Raw genomic sequence first — 17,585 nt, forward strand, 5'->3', positions numbered from 1 at the left:
TTTAGTCATCCAGCATTCCCTATACCTACTAGCCTTCCCTTTCACTCTGACAGGAATATACTTTCCCTGGATTCTTGTTATCTCATTACTGAAGGCTTCCCATTTTCCAGCCAACTCTTTACCTGCGAACATCTGCCTCCAATCAGCTTTTGAAAGTTCTTGCCTAATACCGTCAAAATTGGCCTTTCTCCAATTTAGAACTTCAAGTTTTAGATCTGCTCTATCCTTTTCCATCACTATTTTAAAACGAATAGAATTATGGTCGCTGGGCCCAAAGTGTTCCCCCTCTGACACTTCAGTCATCTGCCCTGCCTTATTTCCCAAGAGTAGGTCATGTTTTGCACCTTCTCTAGTAGGTACATCCACATACAAAATCCAGATGCCTTTTAAATGCTGTAATTGTACCAGCTTCCACCACTTCCTCTGGCAGCTCATTCCATATATTCACTACCGTCTACATGTGGAAGTGGAAGTTGGCCCATAGGCCCCTTTTAAATTTTTCCCTCTCATCTTAAACTTATGCCCTCTAGTTTTAGACTCCCCCACACCAGAGAAAATACCTCGTCTATTTACACTTATGCTTGCCCCTCATGATTTTACAAAACTCTTTAAGGTCACCTCTCAGCCTCAGATGCTCCAGGGAAAACAGCCTCAGCCTATTCAGCCTCCTCCTATAGCTCAAACCCTCCAACCCTGGCAACATCTTTTCTAACCCTTTAAAATTTCACAACATCCTTCCTATAGCAGGGAGACCAGAATTGCACCAAATGTGGCCTAACCAATGTCCAGTACAGTTGCAACATGACCTCCCAACTCCTGTAGTCAATGCACTGACCAATAAAGGCAAGCATACCCGAACACCTTTTTCACAACCCTGTCTACACGGGACTCCACTTTCAAGGAACTATGAACCTACACTGTAAAGTCACTTTTAGTAAGTAAAAGGGGGGTAAAAGGAGTGCTGGCCTTTATTTTAAAGGGCATGGATTATAAAAGTTGCGAGAATTGACTAAAAATATACAAGACACTAATCAGACCACAGCTGGAATGATGTGAACAGTTTTAGCCCCCTAATCTAAAGAAATATTTCTTCTTATTGGAGGCAGTCCAGAGCAGCTTCACGAGGCTGGTGCCAGGTTTGGAAGATTGTCTTATGGGGAGAAGTTGAGTAGATTAGACCTGCACTCACTGGAATTTAGAAAAATGAGAAGTGACCTTCTTGAAATATATGTCATTCTTAGGGGACTTGACAGGGGGAATGCAAAAGGCTTGTTTCCTCAATGGGAGAGTCTCAGACCACAGAATATAATCTCAGAATAATGGGCCTCACATTTAAGATAGAGACGAGAAAGAATTCCTCCTCTTAGTCGGCAGTGAGTCTGTGAAATTCTTTGCAGCAGAGGGTTGTTGAGACTGAGTTGTTAAGTCCCTTCAAAGCTGAGACAGACAGATTTTTAATCTGTCAGGGAATCAAGGGTAATGGGGAAAAGGCAGGAAAGTGGAGTTGAAGATTGTCGGATCAGTCATGATTTCATGGAATGCCAAGCAGACTCGATGGGCTGAATTGTCTCCCTCTGCTCCTGTGTCTCATGGTCTTCTGTTTTTTGCAGCCTGAATATTAGCCAACTTCATACTGAAAGTTCTGCTTCCATGTGGAGTTAATTTGGTCTTTTGCCAGCTTTACTGTCTCGGTTTTTTTAGGTGGAGCAACGTTGCATTGTTTTTGTATTGATATTGATGAATGTGAATGCATGTGAATGATGAAGGTGAGTGCTAACCTTCGAAGATCATTAGTGCAGCAATTTTTAATTTCCCAAAGTATCCATTTTGTAAGCCCAGAGCACATAGTAATGTGAAATGTGCTCATTCAGTGTTCGTTCTGCTTTGTTTACATTTTGGGGCTGAATTAAAATTGTACAAGCCTGATTAATAGTTTAATGGAACCATTCAATCCATGTGCTGATTCTTTGAAAGACACACCAATTAGTTCCACTCCTAATCCTTTCTACTTAAAAGAAAATGCACTTCTATACTTTACATGTTACCACTAAATCTCTGCCCCTACCTTTTCAGGCAGTATCCTTACAGCTGGTACACCTCAACCTTCATCTTATTTGAGTTTCAGTTCAAGAATTGTTAAACGAGTATCTAAACCACTTCATCACACCATCTTTAGAATTTGAGTTTTTAAAAGATATTTTGATAAAAGGTATTGATTGTCCAGAGTCATCCACATTGCTGTGGGTCTGAATTCAATGGAGGCCAGACCAGGTAAAGATGGCAGTTTTCTTCCCAAAAGGACAATAATGAACTAGACGGGTTTTTCTCACTAGCCGAAAACAGTTTCATAATCACCATTCAACTCTTAATTCCAGAATTTTTAAATTGAATTCAAATTCCATCATCTGCCACAGCGCGATATGAACCCTGTTACCCAGTAAATTACCTGTGCCTCTGGATTAATAATCCAGCCATAATACCACGAGGCTAATGCCTCCTATGTATATCACCTGTGGTCTTGTTCAGGATGAGTTGGAATATGTTCTCTTCTCTGTGTTCGTCATGCTGAGAGAAGTTGGAACGTGTCAGAGTACCCGAGTCCCTTGTAACGTTGATCTTTTCAGCAAGGCCTCCAATTATAATCAACACTTAAATTTTTAGTAGCTAATGGATTGGTTGCCATTAGTCAATCTGGCACAGTTTGTACACAGAAACTCAAAAAAATATGGCAGGGAGGTAAATGGATTTTGAGAAGGTGTGGAGAGAGTGACAGCAGAGATAACTGGTTGAGAGATGAGTATAGTCGAAGTGGGTTTGTAGAGAGCAGCGGGAAACCAGAAGGTGGATTGTGGAGCACCAAGTGAGCAAAGACAAAAGGGAAGAATGGACAAGAATATTAGAGGTAACTGGAGAACATTGGGAGAGGAAATAGGAATTCAGATGCAATAGCAGGGAAACACTGTAATGGGGAATGGTGGGTTGAAGGGGGAGCAGAGGAGGGGGTTAAGAAGCTATGAGACCATATCTCTCATGTTTTGTTTTCAGTGGGGTTGCACTAGTTCCTCATCACAGTTGGCACCTCAAAGGCAGAGAAGTGTCCCCAGTGTGAGTAGCTGGACATGAGGAATCATAGGGCCATGGAAGTAAATGCCACTAGGACTGTTGCTGTACCTGAGGATGTCAGTCTCAGAGGGTGTCCTTGCTGTACTGTAGCCTATGGTCACTTTTTGTGTCAAGGCACTTGACAATTGAAGGAGGACATTTTGAGAAAAATTGCATATGATGCGAGGAAAGTAAAAATCAAGCAAAACTATATGCTTTGTAGTATGCTGTCCATGAGGGAGCAGATACATTTCTTAGTACGACATGAAAATACATGATGTTAGCTTGCCAATTGCTAAAGCAATGTGTGACAGTCACTTCAGTACTTGGCAAAGGTTCCTTTGTTGAATCAACTTGAATTTCTATTAGTGCCAGTCATCAATTATTGTGTGAATCCAGCAGCTGATCAGTGAACACCTATTGTTAGAAATTTGAAGAATGGATAGAATTTATTTTCCATTTGTCACATCAAGCTAGCATTGTGATTAGCTGCTTTTTCTGGAAATTGGCAAAATGGAATTTCCAGTGATATTCCACATGCGTGCTAAGTTAAAAACTCAATTGATCTTTCTTTACTATTGGCCTGAGCTACATTTGACATCGCTGTTACATTGTTGTTACAATAAACCAACATTCTTAACCTTGGATCTTTTCACTTCCTGAGTTAAAAAAATTAAATCAAAGTTTATAATTGCACCTATGGCTACGTTGTTTAGTCAGTGATATTTAAGGCCTTGCATTTAAAGCCAAACTTATTGCATTTGCATTCATTTTAAAATAATAAGATGTTTTAAAAATCAACTTTTATTTTTGTGCATCATGAATCTCAGTGAGGCAGCGAAAGAGTGCAGGGGAAAGGTAGACAGTGAGGCTAATGCAAAGGAGATTGAGCCCAACACAGACGACAGTGAGAGAATGCAGGGGAGGGTGTTAGAATGACCCAATGCAAAAGAGAGCGAGTCCAACACAGGGGATAGTGAGGGAATGCAGGGGAGGGTGTGAGAATGACACAAGACAGAGGAGAACAAATCCAATACAGGGGACGGTGAGAGAATGCAGGGAAGGGTGTGAGAATGACCCAAGGCAGAGGAGAGGGAGCCCAAATTCTCTCGGCATCTGCAGCGGCATCGAGCATGGTGAAGGTCGAGCCAGCATGGAGAAGATTGAACCCTTGTGGGTAGTGTGACCCAACATGATTAAGCATTTAAGAAAGTGTTTCTTCATCAGATAGCTATGGAGCAGGATCATAAGACACAGCATTTATAGCAAAAGATCACAGTGTCATGCAACCGACACTGCATGAGACTGTAATCTTTTGTGATAAATTCTGTATCGTATGAGCCTGCTCCACAGCTACCTAATGAAGAAGCAGAGCTCCGAAAGCTAGTGCTTCCAAATCAACCTGTGGGACTATAACGCAGTGTCGTGTGATTTTGAACTTTCAGCACCAGTCCAGCACTGGCTCTTCCACATCATCATTTAAGAAGGGACTGTCATGTTGAACTTGTAACTTTATTTCTTTACTTTGCTACTTTGTGCCTAAGATTTTGTACCCAGATGCCTTTGTACTTGATATGGCGCTGGTAATGGCGACTTTATACACTTTTCACTGTACTGCTGTATCCCTGTATTTGCTTACACACAACAAAATCTAATTCTAATTCTAATCTCTACACAATAGATAACCATGTATCATGCACCATGATTCTTTAAACAATAAGGCAGACAGGCAAGCTGCTCTTGAAACCTGTTAATGACTCCGATGTACTGTGCAAGAATGCTCCAGTGTGAACAATCTCATCCTTGGGTAGATATCACCCTTTGCCAGTGATCAGGAAACTCAGCATTCAAGACCTTTAGTGCCGTGCATCTCTGTCCATTGCACAATCAGATGCTGGAAACTCAACACATTCTGTCCTTGGGTACAGTTTTCAAACATTGTGTTTGTTACTCCATTTTAGTGTTACAGCCAGAACAAAAATTGGCTATCAATATTCAATTTTCAACATTTGACTTTAATACTTCAGATTTTCATGAGCTAAAGATGAATTTAAAGAGGAAATGTTAATCTGAAATGGCTGATGTGATCAACTGACATGCTGAGACATCCTGGAATACACACAACTGGCTGAATTAGAATTACTATTTTAATCAAGAAGCCCTGAAACTCAATGAGGTCGAATGGCCTGTTTCCACACTGTAGGGATTCTATGATTGTATGATCAAGAAATGTACATTTTTTTGCTTAATGCTCACTTGCATGACAAAATTCACGTATTGCAGGTGAAAGATTGCCTCCAACTAAGCATCTGGGTATCAGTAGCAGCTTTTACACAACAGAGACAGCAACATGAACTGAGAACAGCAAAGGATACTGAAAGCTCTTTACTCCTTTTTGCACTTAGTTTCAGGAGCCAGCACCTGGGGATCAACATACTTGGAAAAATCATTGCACACTAATCAAGATTATTTGCAAGCTTTGCCATTCCTTGGGAATCATTACCACTGCTAAATAGTTAGGTCTCAGATCTCACTCTTGCAAATCAAGGTTTCTACAACTTTTAAGGTGCAATTGTCTTTACCATTGTATCTGCAAAGACTTCCTCCCCTCCTTTTAAGCTTGTTAACTGTATTGTGCCCATGTAAGTTGTCGCATTATCTTTTTGTTGATTGAAAGGTGCCAAATATAGTTAAGCAAATCTGACTGTCTTAGAGTCATAGAGTCATAGAGATGTACAACACGGAAACAGACCCTTTGGTCCAACTTTGTCCATGCCGACCAGATATCCCGACCCAATCTAGTCCCATCTGCCAGTACCCAGCCCATATCCCTCCAAACCCTTCCTATTCACATACACATCCAAATGCCTCTTAAATATTGCAATTGTATTCACCTACACTGCTTTCTCTGGCAGCTCATTCCATACACGTACCAACCTCCGTGTGAAAAGGTTGCCTCTTAGGTCTTTTTTATATCTTTCCCCTCTCAGCCTAAACCTCTGCCCGCTAGTTCTGGACTCCCCCACCCCAGGGAAGAAACTTTGTCTATTTATCCTATCCATGCCCCTCATGATATTCATGATTTGGAGATGCCGGTGTTGGACTGGGGTGTACAAAGTTAAAAATCACACAACACCAGGTTATAGTCCAACAGCTTTAATTGGAAGCACACTACCTTTCGGAGCGACGCTCCTTCATCAGGTGATTGTGATCACCTGATGAAGGAGCATCGCTCCGAAAGCTAGTGTGCTTCCAATTAAACCTGTTGGACTATAACCTGGTGTTGTGTGATTTTTAACCTCATGATTTTGTAAACCTCTATCAGGTCCCCTCAGCCTCCAATGCTCCAGGGAAAACAGCCCCAGCCTATTCAGCCTCTCCCCTGTAGCTCAAACCCTCCAACTCCGGCAACATCCTTGTAAATCCTTTTTACACCTTTTCAAGCTCCACAACATATTTCCTTCAGCAGGGATCTTATCAAATCCATCATTGTGTTGTCCTTTCTTACAGTGTGCAATGGAATGCTGATATGTGATATTTTGGTGTATCTCTTTCTCATCTGGGAGTCTGTTACAACTTCAAAAGACCCAAGGATGTGCAGGTCACGACATGTCATTAGGCATGACAAATATTAATTTGTTCATCCATTTGTCATTTAAATAAAATGCTTTTCCTCTCCATAAGGTATTCTTCATAGGAAAAAGAAACTCCATTACTCTTATAACTCTTCATAATGGATGTATTTTTGACATAATTTCCTTCGGGGAAGGTCTGGAGTTGGGTCGAGGGCGAGAGATATTAAATGACGGGGTATCAAGGAACAAAAGGCAAGGGAAGTGATAATGATTATGGCAGAGGTCAAAATAATTCCTTTCAAGGGCTCTTCTTGACATTTTCTCAAGGGCAACATTTTGATTTTCAATGGCTCCTTTACCATTCTCACAAACCTCTTTTCAATGTGATGCACCTAGCAACATGACCTATAATAAAACAAAGAACTGTGGGATGCTGGAGATCTGAAAGGAAAACAGAAGTTGCTGGAGAAACTCAACAGGTCTGGCAGCATCTGTGCAGAGAAAGTAGGGTTAGTGTTTCAGGTTGAGTGAATCTTCATCAGAACTGTTAGCAGCTACGAAAAAAATGGTGTTTATGTTTAAGCCAAAGTTGGGATGATGGAAGTGGAAAGGTGAGAGAATGGGAGGACACAGAGCCCAGAGAAAGAAAAAGAGAGATATGAAAGGGATAGGGAGACAAGGAGAATATGGATAGCAGGCCAGGATAGAAAGAAAGCTGAGTAAGTGATAATAAGAGCTAAGTGTGAGAAAATGGGTTAGAAGTTTTCCAAGCATTTCTGAACACAGATTTAGTCCTGGGGTTTGGAGGATTGCGAATGTGACACCATTGTTTTAGAAAGGGGAAATTGTTAATGCAGGAAACTACAGACCTGTCAACTTGACATCAATAATAGGAAAACTGCTGGAGGCCATAATACAGGATAAAGTAAATATACACTTCAAGAAATATAAGGTAATATGAGACACTCAACATGGCTTTGTTAAGGGCAAGCCATGTCTGACAAATTTAATTAAGTTCTTTGGCATGGTGACATGGCCAGTGGATGACGCTTTACTGTGGATATTGTATATTTGGACTTTCAGAAAGCATTTTGTATGGTGCCACATGGCAGTTTGGTTAGAATTGTTTAGGATTGATTGGTCCTTTACAGCATGGAGACATTGGCTAAATGATAAACAGAAGTGAGGTATGGACAGGCATTTCTTAGACTGGAAATATGTTGAATGTGGTGTTCTCTAGAGATCAATGTTGGAACCCTTGCTTTTTCTGATTCATAGAAATGATTTGGAAATGAATGTTGGGGGTAAAATCTTTGAATTTGCAGATGATTCTGCAGGTGATTAGTGAATTGTGAGAATTATGCTGACTGACTTTAGAGAGACTTTGCCAAGTTGGCCAAATGGACAGACATCTGGCAAATGAATTTCAATATAGAGAAGTGCGAGGTAATGCATTTTGGTAGAAGAAACATGGAGAGACCATACAGGCTCAAGGCTTTAACTTTGGGAGAAGTAAAAGAGCAGAGAAATCTTAGGGTCCAAGAGCATAATTCACTAAAGATGGCCAGACAAGTTGAAACAGTTGTTAAGAGGTTTTATAGGATTCTTGGGTTTATAAATAGAGGCATAGAGTATAAAACGAAGTGATGCTACAATGCTAAACTCATTGGTCAGACCACGTTTGGAGTTTGGAGTTCAGTTTTGGACACCTCATTTAAGAAAGGATGTTAAATCCCTCAAGAGAGTACAAGGAGATTTGCTAGATTTGATACCAGGAATGAGGGATTTTAGGTACAGGGAAAGACGAGCAAAATTGGGCTTATTTTCCTCGGAGCATAGAAGATTAAGAGGTGACCTTACTGAGGTGTTCAAAATTATGTACAATTTTGATAAGGTAAAGAAGGGAATTCTGTTTACCAGTTGGCATGTCAGTAACGAGGAATCACAGTTTCAAGATTATCAGCAAGACAGCTGGGAGTAAGATGAGGAGAAACTTCTTTACGCAGAGAGTTATTAGGATTTGGAATGCACTGCTGGGGGAGTGGTGGAGGAGGAGATTTTGAAGAGAGCTGGATATATATTTGAAAATGATGAATTTAGAGGGCAACACAGGTAAGGCTGGAGAATGGGATTAGCTAGGTAGATCTTACAGGAGCCAGTGCAAACACAATGGGCCCAATGGCCTCTTTCTGCACTGTAAACTTCTTTGATTCTAAATAATCCAGTCACTTGGCAAAAACCAGGTTTTGAGAAGGGGCATTTATTAAGACAGATCCTGAGAGCAACTAGATTAGATTACTTACAGTGTGGAAACAGGCCCTTCGACCCAACAAGTCCACACCGACCCTCCAAAGAGCAACCCACCCAGACCCATTCCCCTACACCTAACACTACTGGCAATTTAGCACGGCCAACTCACCTAACCTGCACATTTTTGGACTGTGGGAGGAAACCAGAGCACCCAGAGGAAACTCACACAGACACAGGGGGAATGTGCAAACTCCATACAGACAGTTACCTGAGGCGGGAAATGAACCAAGGTCTCTGGTGTTGTGAGGCAACTGTGCTAACCACTGTGCCACCGTGCTGACAAGGAGCCTCAGAGAGAAGAGATCTGAACCAGACAAGGAAAGAGGCTGTCTAAGACATTAACAAGCAGAGAATGGGGCCGCTAGCTTTTTCATATAAATTAGATCGTCGCTATAGGGCTTAATCCATACCTCAGTTGGAACAAAGCGAAAAACCTGCTGCAGCGGGCTGTAAGTCATTACAAATCTATTGTTGGAACCTTCCAATTTCCACTTCTTCAATGAAACAAAATGGAATCATCTGGTCTGCATCATTTTAAAATTTCACTTGACCTGTCTTAAATGCTGCCTTTTTTTTTGTTATCAACTTTCCTTGGCTGTGTGTGTGTGTGTGTGCGTGCAACTGTGAATAGCTGCTGTTGTGAATACAGTCCAGCACTGAGAAATAAATATTTATTCTTTTTCTTTGAAACTTAAGGCAAGTATTTCATTGCTCCATACAGTCAGCACTCAAGGGATAAAAACACGTTTTAAATATGTCTGGGTTGAGAGATGGGAAAATAAATATGCATCCGACCATCTTTCCATTTCTATAATAAGAGCGTGCATGATTTCCTTGATGATCACAAATGCTGAATTATTGAATAATCTTCTCAAATTTCAAATTTAATACTGACCTAATTCTTTGTGCACCTTCTCCGCAGCCATAACATTGTAGTCCTCGCTCTGTTCTATTATCCTTAATCTCTTTGTATAGTATGATTTGCCTGTACTACATGCAAAACAAAACTGTTCACTCTACCTAAGTGCATGTGTCAATAATAAATCAAATCAAACCAAATAAAAAGAAAAGCACCTGCAATTCAGGTACTGATTTTGTTTTAGCTGGCCAGCATTCTGTTGTATTGAAATTTTTTTATGATGCACTGCGGATCACTTTGCTAATGTCGATTTGCATTAAATTTTCTGTCTTCTTACTTTCAGAAACAACTGAATTGGGGAACAAGAAGGAGCTCAAATCGATACCATTTATTTCATATCTGTCAAGTTTATTGGGTGCCCAAATGCTTTCAGATGAGCAGCCAATTACTGGCGTGGAGATTGAGTGTGAAGAGAAAGGGCAGTGCCCTTCCATATGCCATCTCTGCCATCGGCAAGGCAAGGATCAGGCCAGTCCAACACCTGTGCTACTGGAGATCACTAGTATAGTGCCACTGTACCACTTAATAGAGGGCAACGTAACTAGAGAGGTAAGTGCAATACACAGTATTGGCATCTAACCCCACCTATAAGACTGGAGGTTCCAAAATGAAAAGCTGTTAGATTAAAAAAGGCTCAACCAGCCAAGAATATATACAGATCTGTTAAAGAGGAATGATTAGTTTACAGTTCAACTTTGTCCCAGAAATTTTTGGTGAATGATGTATGATGAACGATGGCAATACAGTACGAATTAAAGAACAATTCCGAACTCAGTCCCATTCACTGAATAAGTATGTAATGTATGTGGTAAAATATGAGCCGTTACAGTCAAGAAAAGATGTTCTCAAGGTGGAATTCGATAGTATTATCAAGACAATACCAGGAGGTTGGTAGCAATGTGTTATTTTGGAAAAAAAGGGCTTCTTGGAGTTCTTTACCATAAGATGACATCTTTGAAAAGAATGGAAAGTATTTGCGCTTTTTTAAAAATCCAGTATCAGCATCAAGGTCTCCCAGGTTAGGCACAGCATGATTCTAAAAGCGTCCCTTTGCTTTCAAGTAATGTGCTGTCGTCAGAATTGTTAAAGAGAATTGCGTCAAAGTAACATTTAACACATCAGTCTCCTTTGTGACCTCTTTCTTTGACTATTTTGCAATGGTTTGTCATGCCAATTCAATACTAATCTGAGACGGTTCAAATGCTTTTCACTCAGAGAGAGAAGAAAACCTTCGTACATCAGACCTCTGTGACCAAAGTCCAGATTTCAAATCGTAATGTTCAGAGCAGTCTCTCAGTTCCATATTATTAATGGTTAGTTAGTATTCATTAACCAAAAAGAATAAACAAAATTATTTCTTGAGTAACTGAAACTTAATTGCCATTGTTTGGTGTCAGGCAATGGCTATAAAACATTTCTGAAGGGCAAGAATTAGCTTTGAAATAAAACTTCATTTTTTTTCAGTTGTACAACAAAAATTACAGCGCTTTCAAGATCTCTCATAGTTACATCATAACTTATCGATATAAAGACCTGCGGTGAAAGAAAATCTTCTGACCTCAAGAAAGCCCAACTTGTACATTTTTGCAGGTTATGACCTGCATACCATAATCCACTGAAAAGCTTTGCACAGAGCATTTTTGTTATTTCAGACCTGAGCCACTTTTGCACTGCAGCCTGTGTGCCTTGCCAGAGTGTGTGACAAGTGTGGGTAAAGAGGTGGGTCAATGCGAAGGCTGTGCTTGCTTCACTAAGACAGGATCCCAACTTTTTGTAGTGCCTAAAGCCCCCCTAAATCTCCCCATTCAACCTCAAAACCATTCCTATGCAGCCCATGCCCCAATGTACCCATAAATCCCCCTCAGATTCCCTCTTGCCACCACCATGTATCCTCCATGGCACATTCCAGCATGAACAATACACAGTCCTCAGATTCTATCCATTGTCAATACAAATATTTTATATTGCTTAGGAAACAGCAAACCTCTCATTATCTAAAAAAAACCTCCACGTCATGGATGCAAGGATTAAAAAAAACTTTCTGGCACACGGAAACCTTGTAATACTTGAAATCCTATGAGCTTACAATCCAGAAAGTGCAGAAAAGGCACAATATGTTCTTGCAACTTCTTGAAATGATATTTCAGGCTCAGATGAATGAAACACATCAGCATGGTCAAAATCTATTGTGCTATCCAAACAACAGACTGCTCTCTAGGAAGGAGAGAACATGTGCTTTTTGCAATTTCAAAACAGAGTGCGCATCAATCAATTGCACATGGTTGATTTTTTTTTCAAATGTATGTCCCAGGAATTTTTTTAATCAACCGAGCCATTATAACTACAGTAAAAAAAAGGATGATATCACAGGCTGACAGCACATTTCCATACATTTCTGTCTACAATATTGTGCTTTGTCCATTGGCAATACACTGTTATTCATATGAAAAAATATATTAGGTTTGTCAATGTGCATGTAGCTGTTTCTCAAGAGTTTAGGCAGAGGGTGAAAAAGTTGAGCCATTATTACATAACCCCCAACAAGTACAATGAGTCCTATTGCTTTACACAAATCTTATCAGAACAGTCAGAATGGTTTGGTTTATGTGGTCGTGTTATATTGCATATATGTAATAATATTAATGTGGTACTAACTAGCTGTGCAAACAGCTGCACTGAATAACAGCCCCAGAAATCCCCGTACCCAGTCAACATTGCACATACATTGGAGTGGTATCATCATGTTGTCACCATAGCTAATGTCAGCTTGTATGATGTCGAATCAACATGTAAATGGTTATGATAGCACATGCCCCGTGATTGTGTGATTGGAGAAACAATGAGCAGTGCAGAAGACAGCAAGTGTAGAAGGGAAAATTATTAAAACAAACCCAACTTTTATGTGCTTATGCTATCAAGGTACTGCACATGGGGAAAGGAGTGAGCATAAGTGGTACAAGAATCAAAATACGTGATGTGGAGTCATCTGGGTTTATTTTAAGATGGAGCCCAAAGGTTTTAAATTCAGTCAAAGCAGGAGGCATGTCTGTCACTGCAAATATGTTTATTTTAGGAGGCAGCTATTATGCTTCAATTAAAATGTAATTAACAGATTAAAAATGAACGTGCATCATTAAAACATTTAATTGCGTAGAAGAAAGAGGATTTTTATTACCACCATGCTGAAAACTATAATAAAAGCATGTTATCATACATATACACAGACATAGGTAATAAGTTTAAAAGGAAGGTTACGTCATGCCTAGCACTAGTAGGAAGGCAAAGACAATTTCAGTTTAATGATCTTAGGATCTTTGCATTATGAGAATGACCTGCATCCCAACTGTTTGCATATTGTTTTGTTTCTTCAGCAATGGTGAAGTTTACAAATATTTTTGAATTATCCATGCATGATTATTGTTTCAAATTGTTCTTTAACCAGGCACGGAGTATGATATTGAGAGCTATAGGGAGAGAGACTGTGAGTGTTTTCCAGTTCTTGCTTACAAATCCAGTTTTCCTTGTCCCTGCTCTGCTGCTCAAAAGTAGTGGTTGTAATATAGTTCAGTATGAATTCTAGAGTCTAGATTCATTGCCTTTTTTCAAGCTGAATGATCTGCAAGCAACTTTTAATCGAATGTATAGCTACCAGAGAGATGTAAGGAAATGGGACAATACAGATATGAGTTTCAATACCTTTCATAACAATGATAATTTTGCCTTAGACTGATTTTTGTTTAGCAATGTTTCATATGCTTGACTCAAACTGGTCAGGTGATCATAATAGCTACCCTAGGTCACTATATGTCCTCTTTTACAGTCACTTTAGTCCATGAAGCTCTTGGGAATTAAAATTAGATGATAGAAGTTGAATTTGCAATAGTTTGTGTGTACCATTATCAGACAAATTGTAAATACTGATGAGGAATCATTATTGAGAGATTGATGGAAACTTGTGTTTTTTCCTACACTTATTTGTCCTGAAGCACTTGACCCTATTTTCCTCAAAAGTCAAAATCATACTATATGAACCTTGATCATTTCTGTTTGTTCAGGGTTATTTTTCCCCATGCTTGTAAGCTCTTGATTTGTTTTCCAATTATCTTTCGACCTAACCCTGTGGTGCAGGTTCCCATGCCCAGCTGGCTGTTGAATGCTGCCTTTAGTGTGCAGAAATCCTCCAAGGTTACTTTTGTCAGGGAATGGTTGATTTTGTCATCCAACGTAGTGCTACTGGAGGCAATTTGCCGAAGACAGCAAAATGTTTGTGGTGAATGGTGCGGGAGGGTGGGTCTTGATAATTACTGTGGGGTGAAAATGTGTTGCTGGAAAAGCACAGCAGGTCAGGCAGCATCCAAGGAGAAGGAGAATCAAAGTTTCGGGCATGAGCCCTTCTTCAAGAAGGACGAAGAGAGCTTCTTCAAGGAAGGCATCCTTGTAAGAGGATTCACAGTAGGTTGAAATCTTCTAGGAGAAAATGAGGACTGCAGATGCTGGAGATCAGAGCTGAAAATGTGTTGCTGGAAAAGCACAGCAGGTCAGGCAGCAGCCAAGGAGCAGGAGAAGGGCCATTCCTGAAGAAGGGCTCGTGCCTGAAATGTCGATTCTCCTGCTCCTTGGATGCTGCCTGACCTGCTGCGCTTTTCCAGCAGCACATTTTCAGCTCTGATCTCCAGCATCTGCAGTCCTCACTTTCTCCTAATTACTGTGGGGTCTTGGTATACATGGCCAGAAGTGGGTTCATGTAAAATCTCTATCTTCAAAAGACATATTGTCAGGCTAAAGTGTTCTGTGGCTTGGGAGAAGTGGTCAACAAGCAATAGAAAGACCGCCAGAGTATGTGCTAAGGGAGAGCAGACATCATAGAGTAATAGAGTGATACAGCACGGAAACAGACCCTTCAGTCCAACTAATCCATGCTACCATCTTCCTAAACTAAATTAATCCCACCTGTTTACATTGGTCCTCCAAATCTTTCCTTGAACTTATTCAAATGTCTTTTAAACATTGGGTAACTGTACCTGCATCCAGCACTTTCTCTGGCAGTTCATTTCACACATGAACCACTCTCTGTTTAAAAAAGCCACCCCTTGTGTCCTTTTCAATTTTTTCTCTCTCTCACCTTAAAAATGGGGAAAAGACCCTTGTCATTCACCTTCTCTATGCCCTTCATGAACAAGAGTTGACTTTTGAAAGCACTGCTTGCAAACACTGAGAAATTTAATGAAAGATGATGACACAGTGCTGCTTGAACAACTCAAATAATTGTCCACTTTGGCAAGACTTTGGCTGCTATGTGAACCATCACACATTTGTGTGATATAGCAAACTGCAAAATGAAATTTCAATGTATAAATAACATGATTAATCCTCACTTTTGTGCTCACATTAAACAATGGGAACCTTACTTGGATTAATCATGTTATTTATACATTGAAATTTCATTTTGCAGTTTGCTATATCACACAAATGCTTGCCACATAATGATATTTCAAAGTACATTGTTCAAATGCTGGTTGAATCACATTTGCTTTTCTGCACTGAATCACTACCCTCTCAGATCACACACTTGAAGAGGCATTTATACTCATGGACACAATTGGCATCCCACAGCAGTTCCCTTTTTAAAATAGAGCATGTTGAAGTTAAATGATGGAATAAATATTCTGGTAATGTAATTTAATCCAGCAAAGTCACATATCTATAGCAACTTAATGTACATTGCTCAGAGGAAGGGTCACTGGTCCTGAAATGTTAACTCTGATTTCTCTCCACAGATTCTAACAGACCTGCTGAGTGTTTCTCGTAATTGTTTTTCTGATGTACACCATCCATAGTTCCAGTTTTTATAATGTGCAATATTATGGTCTGACAATGAATAGTAACTGTCTGTACAGGAAGTAATTTCACAAAAAAACACTAAAAATATTTGTCAAATGTTGGAGCTGTCACAGCTAAACATGAAACTGCAATCCAAACTAACTGCAACAACCCGTTTCGGCAATGCTGACTTCTATTAGTTTGTCGTCAGAAATTGAGGTGGTATATCTAGTGCAGCAGTAGTCACTTGAATTTAGCACCAAACATGTTTTCAAATATTCATAGATGTCTTTCACATAAGAAAGTGTTTTGGCATCATTTGGTATCAAGTATTGTTTATCCAATTACAGATGTTACGAAATTCATGAATAACAGTTCACTTAGAGATGAGAGAACTATGTTCATCTCATAATAATGTCCAGATGATTGTTTAAATGAGACACAATCGGTCAGTGATTTATTTTACTTATCAAATGCTCTAATTAATTTCATGAAATTTCTTGATGACAAGATTCAAAAGCAGATGTGAAATTCATAGCATCTTTGTTCTTTGACAACTTTGTGGTCTTGTACATCAACGTGTTATTTCAAAATTTATCTAATTGATTTTAAAATGTTTGTGAATGTTTTTGGAATGTCTCTTGTCAGTCGAGCCAATTTAAGTCATTATTTCAAGGCAGTTCCAAATTAGACCTTCAATTTACGCATAAATTTAAGATACAACTTAATGTGAATTGAAGAGCAGCCTAACTTAGATTGTGACCTCTCTCAATGTTATGTGTCTTTCTTGAGTTGCTAACTTGTTATTTTAGACATGTTTAGAAAAGGAAAGTAATGAACTATCAAATCAAAACCTCTAGTCAGTAATTTGTCCAATTGATATTGTTAGGATAATAAAGGTGCAACGGTTATAAGGTGAGAAATTTCAGTCTTGGTTGTGTGGTTGAACAACGTGAAAATATATAATTATTTTAGAAAATTGCTTCGAGTTTAAATTTGTTTTCTTGTTTCTCCATTTTACTGGATCCTCTGCATAAATTATGGGATATCATTGACACACAAAATTATTAGATTAGATTCCCTATGTGTCATATGAATTCATATTTTTCTTCCACGTCCTTAGCTTAATTCTATAAAAGTGGAAAGAGTGTGCATTCCAAATAGTACTTTGAGTGCTTTTACTCACAAGGTGGCGTGGGATGCTCAGTAGCCTGTTGCGTGGTTTTGGGATATGGGGAGCCCTCAGAAGAAACTAAGAACACTCAATGTCGCTGACATAAGAATGTGCATTCAAAGCACAGGAATGTTTCTTTGTTGTTTTTGCTGGAAACAGAGGGAGAAAGGTCAAAGGAAACAGAGTGCAGATCAAGAGAGGCCCCAAAATGGGAGAGAGTGCGGCATGAAAACAAAGACTGAGTGAGAGAGAGGAATGTACTCATCGACAAAAGTGGAAATACAGCTTGAAACATAATGTGCTAAAAAAAACATGCAAAGCAATCACAAATAAACTTTTAATGTTTTTGAAAGTAAAAAGAAATCTGCTCATCCGTCCATTTTCTTCTTGTAATTCTAAAATTACTCAGGTATTCTAGTGCTGCACTGGATTGCAACAGCTGGTTACTTGCTGTAAATGTCTAGGGGGTAGCATTCTGTGAAATTATTCACAAAAGAAATAAGGGTCATTACTTTATGTGACTTGAGGTCATAGAACAGTACAGACACTGTGATGTGCTAAAAAAAAGTTACAAAATGATTTTTAGTCCCAACAAGAAATTCTGAATGCAAATAATCTCTAACTTTACACGAAAGATAAAGGTCTGCTTATTAGCCAAAATTGCAAGACTTGTTCAGCTTTGTAG

The 17,585-nt window shown here is 39.4% G+C and overlaps 1 protein-coding gene across 2 annotated transcripts in view; it reads left to right on the forward strand.

The window, feature by feature from the left end:
• Positions 1-17,585, forward strand: part of LOC122564758 (astrotactin-2-like) — a 1,559,828-nt gene that overhangs the window by 1,007,836 nt on the left and 534,407 nt on the right. For both annotated transcript variants that reach the window (XM_043719930.1, XM_043719929.1), the window contains one exon: positions 10,190-10,455. In XM_043719930.1, coding sequence (XP_043575865.1) covers positions 10,190-10,455 — 266 coding nt within the window. The remainder of the gene's footprint in view (positions 1-10,189; positions 10,456-17,585) is intronic.

Source organism: Chiloscyllium plagiosum, chromosome 30, assembly GCF_004010195.1.
Source record: "Chiloscyllium plagiosum isolate BGI_BamShark_2017 chromosome 30, ASM401019v2, whole genome shotgun sequence".
Taxonomy (NCBI): domain Eukaryota; kingdom Metazoa; phylum Chordata; class Chondrichthyes; order Orectolobiformes; family Hemiscylliidae; genus Chiloscyllium; species Chiloscyllium plagiosum.